The 8927-nt window shown below is 49.0% G+C and overlaps 2 protein-coding genes across 6 annotated transcripts in view; one reads left to right on the forward strand and one right to left on the reverse strand.

Moving 5' to 3' along the window:
• CMKLR1 (chemerin chemokine-like receptor 1) overlaps positions 1 to 2351 on the reverse strand; it is an 80910-nt gene extending 78559 nt beyond the window's left edge. The window contains exon 1 of the mRNA XM_068911049.1: positions 1258 to 2351. The gene's annotated coding sequence lies outside the window, so the exon portion shown is untranslated. The remainder of the gene's footprint in view (positions 1 to 1257) is intronic.
• A 775-nt stretch (positions 2352 to 3126) lies between these two features.
• Positions 3127 to 8345, forward strand: FICD (FIC domain protein adenylyltransferase). Of its 5 annotated transcripts, none has more exons than XM_068911417.1 (3): positions 3127 to 3179; positions 4239 to 4580; positions 5604 to 8345. In XM_068911417.1, exons 2-3 carry the CDS (start codon positions 4289 to 4291, stop codon positions 6677 to 6679), a joined length of 1368 nt encoding a protein of 455 aa, XP_068767518.1. In that variant the 5' UTR covers positions 3127 to 3179; positions 4239 to 4288; the 3' UTR covers positions 6680 to 8345. The 5 variants fall into 5 exon arrangements, with proteins under 5 accessions (XP_068767518.1, XP_068767515.1, XP_068767519.1 ...); XM_068911414.1 differs by having other exon boundaries at positions 3149 to 3201; XM_068911418.1 differs by lacking the exon at positions 3127 to 3179 and adding an exon at positions 3246 to 3311.
• The last annotated feature ends 582 nt before the right edge of the window (positions 8346 to 8927 follow it).

Consider the following 8927-nt stretch of genomic DNA (forward strand, 5'->3'; position numbering starts at 1 on the left):
CGGCCCGGCAGCAGACCTGTGTCTGTGGTCCCACCCTTTGCTTATGGGCTACAGTGTTTCACGGCTCTTACCTCCTTAAAATCTACTAAAGATGGGATCTCTTTGCTATTCCAAACAAAATCATAAATAATTGCAATGCACAATGTACCAGCAATGGCAATCTGTGAGCTGGCACTGATCTGCACCGAGGAAGTGTTACATAAATGCTAGAATTTATGTATTTATGTTTATGTAATTTATGAAGAATCAGCAGCGCTAATGACTTTCCTGAGGGACAGCAAGGCATCAGACAGGCTCAAAAAAAGCACTTTTCCAAGGCTACTGAGGGGCATCAAAACCAGGATTAGATGCCAGGCATTCCTGGCTACCAGTGCTGCTCTCTTCCGTTACATCACAGCCTAAATGCTCTTCTCACCATTTTTAAAAGAAAAATACACCATTTCTCTATAATCTTTCTGTAATTATGCTTGGGTGCCATATCATTGGCATTGAGGGAAATACACGTTTCTGTTGCAGCTGTCTCTTGAAGGGCAGCTAGAGTTGCTCATCCTTCAAATGCTTATTCCAAAAACTTATCCCTCTGCATTAACAGGCTCTGGCAGGCTCCGGATGGCTAGAGGACATGGCAATTTCATGCCGCAGGAATTGCCGTGGGCTCCAGTTGCTGCTGAGTGGTCTCAGAGCTGAGGTGCTGTCAGTCGCTTTTTAGGGACGCTGCTTGAACTGATTTCATCAAGCTGCTCTTGTCAATCCCGGTAAAATCAATAAACATCTGAGAGCGCCCCAGCACTGAGAGTGGTGACTGCTTTTCCCACTGTTGCCTGAAAACAAGACAGACAAGGAAGACTCTCTCTGGGCATCCAACTCTTACATGGTAAAACATGAGATTTTTTTCACAGGGAGCATGGTCAAACCCCGGAGGGGCCCAGAGAGGGTGAGGAATCACTGCCCTTGGAGATCATCAGAAAGTGGCTGGCCACAGTTAGCAACCTGGCCTAACTTTAAAGCTGGGTCTCTGCACAGTTGGTCCTGCTTTTAGTGAAGGGTTGGACCAGATGACCTTCAGAATTCCTTCCAAACTGAATTATTCTGCAAGCCTGTAATCCTAAAAACCTCCATATAACATGACAGCAGCCCTAATTCTGAGCTGACATAGAAGACGCAGCACAGCCTAGGAGCAGCACAAAGCCAACCTGGATCGCACCGTTGAGGTCATTGCTCTAAACTTAGAGGAGAGGTTCCTCTTAGTGCTCTTACCTGAGGGCTGGCAGCGAGTTCCTCGGTCGTTCGGGCACAAAGGCAGCTTGTTTCCCGTTCTTGGAAGTCCACCATCTGAACAGACGTCATGGAAAAAGTAGTTCTGAAAGGTCTGTGTTCCAGTTGCCATTCAGGAAAAGGGGTCTTGGTCCTCCATTTTGGTAGGGGCAGCAATTCACTAGCATGCATTCCCAACTGGAGGGAGGGAAGAAGCAAGGCTTTGAGAAGCACCACCAGAGAAAGAGTCCTATATCTGTGCTCCGATCATCAGGAAGGATCTTGGAGCCGGCTCCTTTCCCAAGCTTTGCGATAGACAGGTACACATGCAGGCTTCAGGGATGATGAACGTTCTGCTGAGGGAGCATCATGCCAGCTTTTGCCATCGCCAACACAGGTTTGCCTTAATTAGCTCTGAGTAAGTGTCCAGCTTCTGCAGGGAAACTGCTCTAGCATTTAATATCCCTCTCAATTACTCTTAGCAACTTAACTCTTCTGCCTTTGTATATTATGGCCACCCTTTTCTCCTCTTTCCCACTAAACACACCAGTTTCTTTAAACTTTCCTTGCAAGTCACGTTTTCTAGAGCTCGTGGCATTCTGGTAATTTCCTGCACTTTCTTCAGTCTCCAGTGCAGTACCCAAAGCTGGACAGAGTGAATTAACTTCATCTGCCTTTCCTACACTCCTCACCCACAGCCTCTAGAAGGGCAGTCACTTTTTTGGCACGGCAGCATGAACCCACCATCCATTTCTGAGCCATTATAAGCCCTGGATATTCTGCACCAACTTCCCCCAACTCCTGCCCTGACTTCACCTTCCCAACAGCAGTACTTGTCTTTCTTCCATGTTGTATTTGTTTGAGAAACAAACAATTGCTTCATTTTATCAAGACTGTTCAAGTTTGCCTCTTCCCTCCCCCCAGTCCTGTCCCATTGGCACGTCTTAGATACGTTCTTCTCTCCTTCACCCAAGCGAGCCCTAAAACACTAACCACGAGCAAAGAGATGCAGGCAGACTCTCCCAGTGAAATACTACCCTAGAGCAACAGAGAGCGGTACAGCTGAAGAGTGCAGCAGTATTATTAGAGAGAAATGCAGTATATACTGCCTGCAAAGGAGCAACCTGGACACGTTGCCTTCAGCGTTCATCTGCACGCTCCATGCGGGATAGCGCCAAGGCCGTGCTACTTGTGAGCTGTATTTGCTGCAGCCCCTTTTGCACTACTGTCAGTTACGCAGAAGAAACTGAGATTGAATGGCCACGATTGGTTTCTGACAACCCAGATGATTCCTTCTTCTGCTAGCGATGCTTCACTGCGCAAGCAGCCGGAAGGGGACTGTCCGGCATCACGCTGGGCACCGAATTATCTGCAACACCCCAAAATGCGTCCTTCTCCGCCAGCAACACTGCCAGGCCCTCGTGCCTGGCGTGGGGCTGGGCGCCCAGCGGAGCTCTGCACTGCCGGACATGCTCGGGGGGGGCGACATAGCCGAGCCGAGGGGACAGCAGGGCCGGGCCGTGGGGGCGGCAGGACCCCGCCCAGGGCCCCAGCAGGCCGACGGCCACCCCAGTGCGCCCAGGCCCCGCGCGTCGCGTAGCAACCAGAGGAAGCGGGCGCCACGCGCTTAAATAGGGACTGACCCGCCCCCTCCGCCTGCTTTCCCTCTCCATTGGCTATCCCGCTCAAGATTGGCGTGAGCTTTCACCAATCATCTCCCTCCACGAGCCTCTGCCGCGCCGGGGGCGTGGGGCCATCCGGAAGACGCCACAGGAAGCCGAGTGCAGGAAAGGGGCGGGACACGAAGGCGAGGAATCCGCTGTGAGGGCCAATGAGAAAGCAGACGGGGCGCGGTTCAGCCAATGGCAGGGCGCGTTGGGCGGGGCCTGGAGGAGGTGGGGTTACGAGGCGGTAGCCGGCAGCCGGTGGGTCGGGGCGGCGCCAAAGGTGACGGGTGGGGGAGGGGGAAATCTGGGGGGGACCGGGCCGAGGGGGGGGGGGGGGGAGGCACGGGGATGAGGAGGACCCCGGGCTGGGGGGAAGGAGCCCAGGCTGAGGTGAGACTGGGGGGTGAAGGGGACCCTGGGCTGAGGGGGGAGAGACATGGGGTGAGGGAGACCCCGGGGGGTGAGGGGGGCCCTCTGTTGGGGGGATACCAGGGGGTATTGGGGAACCAGGCCCTGAGGTGAGACTGGGGGCGACCTAGAGGCAAGGGGGGGCTGGGGGGTTCTGGGCTGAGGTGGGACCCCAGGGGTGAGGTAGGGGGACTTGGAGCTAAGGGGGAGCTGGGGGGATACCAGGCTGGGGAGGAGGGGTGGATGGGGGACACCGGGTTAGGGGGTACTGGGAGATGAGGGGGACCCTGAAGTGGGTCTGGGGGGGACCCTAGTGCAAGGGGGGTTGGGGGGGGTCCAGGTTGGGGACAGTTGGGGTGAGGGGGGCCGGGCTGCAGGGGAGAGACCTGGGGAAGGTGCTGGGCAGGGGGAGAGGCTGAGGGGGACCATGGAGGAAGGTGGGAGATGGGGGACTGGGGAGGGGTACTCGCCCGCAGGGGAGCCCAGGAGTCTGGTGTTTAGGAACGGGGCTCAGCCCCCAGCTTTGGGGTACGCAGGCCTGGGGGAGCGCCGGGAGCTGTGCGTGCTGCCCCCCCGTGGCGGGGAGGGAGGAGGTTGGCAGGTGTCTGTCCCACCTCGAGGAGATGGGGCTCCTTCAGCGGGGCAGAGCTGGCTCCCCTCCTCGTTCCTCTCTCCAAAAGCTGCGTCTCCTCGTGCTACCTGTGTTGCGTTAACGTATAGTGGATCCCCCTGGGATATGTGTAATGCCGAATACTGCACGTACCCGTGCAGTCGGCCCCTGCCCTGATACGCTTAGAGGCGAGGGGGGAAGGTGGGTGCCCCTAGTAACTGCGGCAGAAAACCGGAGGCCAAGCCCCACGCTGGGCCCGTGACACAGAGCTCTATAGATAAGGCTGTTTCTGTTTCCAGGTCAGAGCAGTGAGAGAGGACATGTTTCTCGTGTCTGTCCTGGAAGCAGGATGAATCTTGTGTCTATGGCGACAGATCCTGAACTGAAATGGATAACCTTGTGGGTCCGCATCAGGTGGGCGGCTGTGGCCGTGCTCCTCCTGGGCTCTCTCTTGATGCTGCTGCTGCCGCTGGCTGCTGTGGAAGACCAGTGCCAAGCAGTGCTCAAAGGACTCTCCTTCCTGAAAAGTAAACTGGGGGGCAGCTACTCGGGGATCACCAGATACACAGGACAAACGACTGGACTGAGTGTGACCTCAAACGGGCTAGAGCTGCTGGTGCTGAAAGGCAAAGCCTCTCCAGGTAAGAGTCTGTCCCTGCATGGATGCAGGGGAACAGCTGAGTAACTATATAGTGATAACTTGCATCTGGAGATCCACAACCCCTACCTGGTGATCTCTGCGTACCCTCTAACGAGTAGTGAACTCTCACTACCCAACTGCAAATTAAACTCAGCTGTAAATTACCAAGAGGTCACACATGCTATTGCCACCCAGCTTCCAGGCAGCAGGCAAACCACGTTCCATTGCTGTGAGCCACAAAGGAGTGATGGACTGGTGTTTTTTTCCAGCGCTGCTTAGTCTCTCAAAAGTTTCTCTTGTTGTTTTATATAGCAGTAAGCGCTATTAAGATAACTGGAGGATGGAGTTGTGTTTTAATGCACAGTAACTGCTACACAGCATTACCCCTGAAATCCTGGTGGTCATTTAACAGCTGTAATATTCACTTTCTGCAGTGTATACTGGCTGCAGTTGTTAGCTTTATTGGACAGGGCATTCCTCAGGAAAACATTTAAAGGAGTCATTACGGTTCTAGCACTGTATCTTTGATCACATTAAAGCTATTATTACTGGGAAGATGTTTAATACTTCAGTGAAAAAACTGATAGAAGTGCTGTAGCTGCTGTAATGTGGACTCTGCTCATATCAAGAGAATTGGCATTAATGCCATAGGACTTACTTAAGACCATGTATCCTCTCATGCAGAGCAGTCTGGTAGCAAAAGATAGTTCTGCTAGCGAAGCTGCACCTGCACTGGCGTGGCCAGCTTGAGCTGTGTTGGTCACGGATCGTGCCTCACCACGCTTCCTGCCAGAAGCAGCTGTGCCGTCAAATACGTGGTATGTAAACATGGCCCAAACCTCTGGTGTTTACAGACACCGGAAGCATCTACACCTGAGGTAAAGGCTGGAATACAAGTTCTTTGCTGCAGTTCTTATGTATTTGCTTTATTTAATTTTCTTGTAAGTGAAAAGTGACAGGCTCCAGAGGTTTTCAGTAAAACCCACTTCCCTGTTATCTAACTGCTTGTATTGTTGTATTTCAGAAGTGAAGTCAGAAGCCAAAGCTGCCCTGAATCAAGCCCTTGAAATGAAGCGTCAAGGAAAGCGGGAGAAGGCCCACAAACTCTTTGTATACGCCCTCAAAATAGATCCCGATTATGTGGATGCCCTGAATGAATTTGGCATCTTTTCTGAAGAGGAAAAAGACATTCTTCAAGCAGACTATTTGTACTCCAAAGCGCTGACCATTTCTCCTTGCAACGAGAAAGCTTTGATCAATCGGGACCGAACGCTACCTTTAGTTGAAGAGATAGACCAGAGATATTTTAGCATTATTGATAGTAAAGTTAAAAAAGTGATGGCAATCCCAAAAGGCAATTCCGCCCTGCGCCGAGTAATGGAAGAGTCCTATTATCACCATATTTACCACACAGTTGCTATTGAAGGGAACACTCTGACGCTGTCAGAAATACGGCACATCATTGAGACCAGATACGCTGTTCCTGGAAAAAGCCTAGTGGAGCAGAATGAGGTAATTGGCATGCATGCAGCTTTGAAATATGTAAATACCACACTAGTATCACGAATAGGCTCTGTAACCATCAGCGACATTTTGGAGATACACCGGAGAGTGTTGGGCTATGCTGACCCCGTGGAGGCAGGCAGGTTCAGGACTACTCAGGTGTTTGTAGGGCATCACATACCACCACATCCTCAAGATGTTGAAAAACAGATGCAGGAGTTTGTCCAGTGGCTTAACTCCGAAGATGCCATGAGCTTGCACCCCGTGGAATTTGCTGCATTAACCCACTATAAATTGGTTTACATACATCCATTTGTAGATGGTAATGGAAGGACCTCACGTCTATTAATGAACCTCATATTAATGCAAGCGGGCTACCCGCCCATCACAATCCGCAAAGAGCAACGGGCAGAGTATTATCACGTCTTAGAAGTAGCCAACGAGGGTGATGTGAGACCTTTCATACGCTTCATTGCTAAATGTACTGAGACAACTCTGGACATGTTGCTCATTGCCACCACGGAATACTCCGTAGGTTTACCTGAAGCAGATGGCAGCACTGCTGGATGCAAACAAACTATCCCAGTCAAGACTTGAGCGTTGGGGGACATTCAAAAAACAGACAAACGTGTAGGAGAACAGAAAGCCACTCATTGCTCCTGCCGAGAAATAACTCAACAGGAGGTGTCACTCTTTAGCATTTCATTTATTTAAAGTCTCTTACATTTGATTAATTTAATTTATTTATATACATTATGCCAAGCTGACATGTGAATTGTTGATGTTGAGTGTGTACTGTAACTTGCCTGTGCTACTGGAAGGAGATGGGGAGGAGCCAAGAGGGTATCCATTTGCAGATGTTACTCAACAAGCTGCAGTAGAAATAATTTTATTTTCTCCTTAAAACAGAGTTTTGAGAAGCCACTTCCATCACAACCCTTTACCTAGTTTGTTGACTGTGTTGTCGTACCTTGTAAAATAACTGCTAGACGAGACTGTCTTAACTTTGTGTTACCCCTTCCTTGTCATCCAACAAAACGTGCAGTTACAACACTGTCCTAGCTGTGTTAATCAGACTTTCCCCCTTCGCTCCTTTTATTTATTACTGCTAATGAAGGAGACTAACTTCAGCAAAGGCATTTCCATTTCTGTTTTTAATAGCACTTTGCATGTTTACTTTTGAGTTGCCTTTCCTGTGGTGAGTTTGTGCAACAACTGAGAAATGCTTGGTATAAGATTACAGATCATCTGACTGGAACAAGTGAAGAAATGCTCTCTGGCTCCTTATTTAAATGCTCTCTGGCTCCTTATTTAACTGCAAGATGCTTTTGCTGTACCTTAGTCAGCAGGACCACCTAGTGCTCTGAGGCCACCCCACCAAGCAGGATCCTTGGGAAACTGCAGTTGCCTTTACCCATTTCAGTCGAGGGTTTGAAGAACAGCTTCCTTCTGCAACACCGTGGGCAGAAACAGTTATCATAAACGCCAGTGAGACAGCCCTCATCGGCCTTGCCCTTTCACTAAGGATTTGCGTAGCGAGTTCTCTACAGCCTAAAAATGTTTACTTTTAGCTCCTTCAGTCTACACAAGAGAAGTTTTAGCAAAATCGTATTAATTACTATTTCATATTATTACTGTGATAACATGTTTAAAGCCTCACGAGGCCTCTTTGTGCTGCCGTGTCAGTGTGGCTGGAAGCTGCTGTCCAGTTCAAATAATGGAAAAGTTATATTGGCGGTGCTAAGGATCATGTTTGGACACTTAAGATATCTTATCTTTGCTTTTGCTTTGATGGTAAAAGCATCTGCCATCTAATTTATACAAGAGTAGCTCTCTAGGCACTGCCTGCCCATTGTGTAACAGCATAACTCCAAACGTAACAGATCCCAACACCTCCAAACCTGGATTGCATCTAAGTTTTCTGAACTCAGAAAGCTGTTAAGCTTAATCCCTTTGCAGAACAGCACGGGTTGTTACACTGTCCTATGCCAGTATCCCTTTCCTCCGTTCTAAGTATTTCTTACTTGCAAGATAGTTATATTTTATAGAACAAGCAGACAATGAACAACAGATAGAGTTACCTATATTCTGTAGCACCAGTATCAATTACTGCTGACAGGGAAAACAAAAAGGGGAAGTTGTTTAGTTTTTACAAAGCATGCTTTATTTTTGTAGTGCAAGACGAGTATAAAAAAATGCTGCACTTTAGAGCTCTGAAAAAAATTATTTTAGTAACATTAATAAAGTATTTTAATATTAAAAATCTTTGTTTGGAATAAGCTATTCTCAAAACACTTTTCAACTGCAGTAAACTAAGAAACATTCACAACTCAGTTCCTAAAGCAACAAGTTAAGTGTTGTATAGTACACATCCTGGTTCCCTATGCAATGCCAAACTGCATCTCTACTACAGGGCCCTGCATTCTGCCCCTCAGTGAAGTAGCAAGTCCAACCCTAACAGCCAAAGTAAACACAGGTCATCCCTGCTGTTTTATTAGTTTTGTGTACATGCTTGCCTGAAGTGAAAGGGCAATGCAAGCATCCAGCGGCAACAGCCTTAGCAGTTTCCCCCCCAAACTAAAGATACATTATTAAAACATTGATTAGAAAAAGTTGGTTTTGCGATACAAAGGCCATTAAGCAATGCTGAGCGGTTGTCTCCAAGCTTCTGGCACAGAAGAGAGGGCATACAGTACTGTGGGCAAGCACTAAAAAACTTGGTCCCTCAGTGTATCATCCACAACCACCTGTTGCATCTGGTTCAAAGCTACGATGCTAACTCATTAATTTCAAAGTAAAGCCAAGTCAAATCAGTACCAAATTCAAATACTGAAAATAGTATTTA

This window comes from Struthio camelus, chromosome 17, assembly GCF_040807025.1.
Source record: "Struthio camelus isolate bStrCam1 chromosome 17, bStrCam1.hap1, whole genome shotgun sequence".
Classification (NCBI taxonomy): domain Eukaryota; kingdom Metazoa; phylum Chordata; class Aves; order Struthioniformes; family Struthionidae; genus Struthio; species Struthio camelus.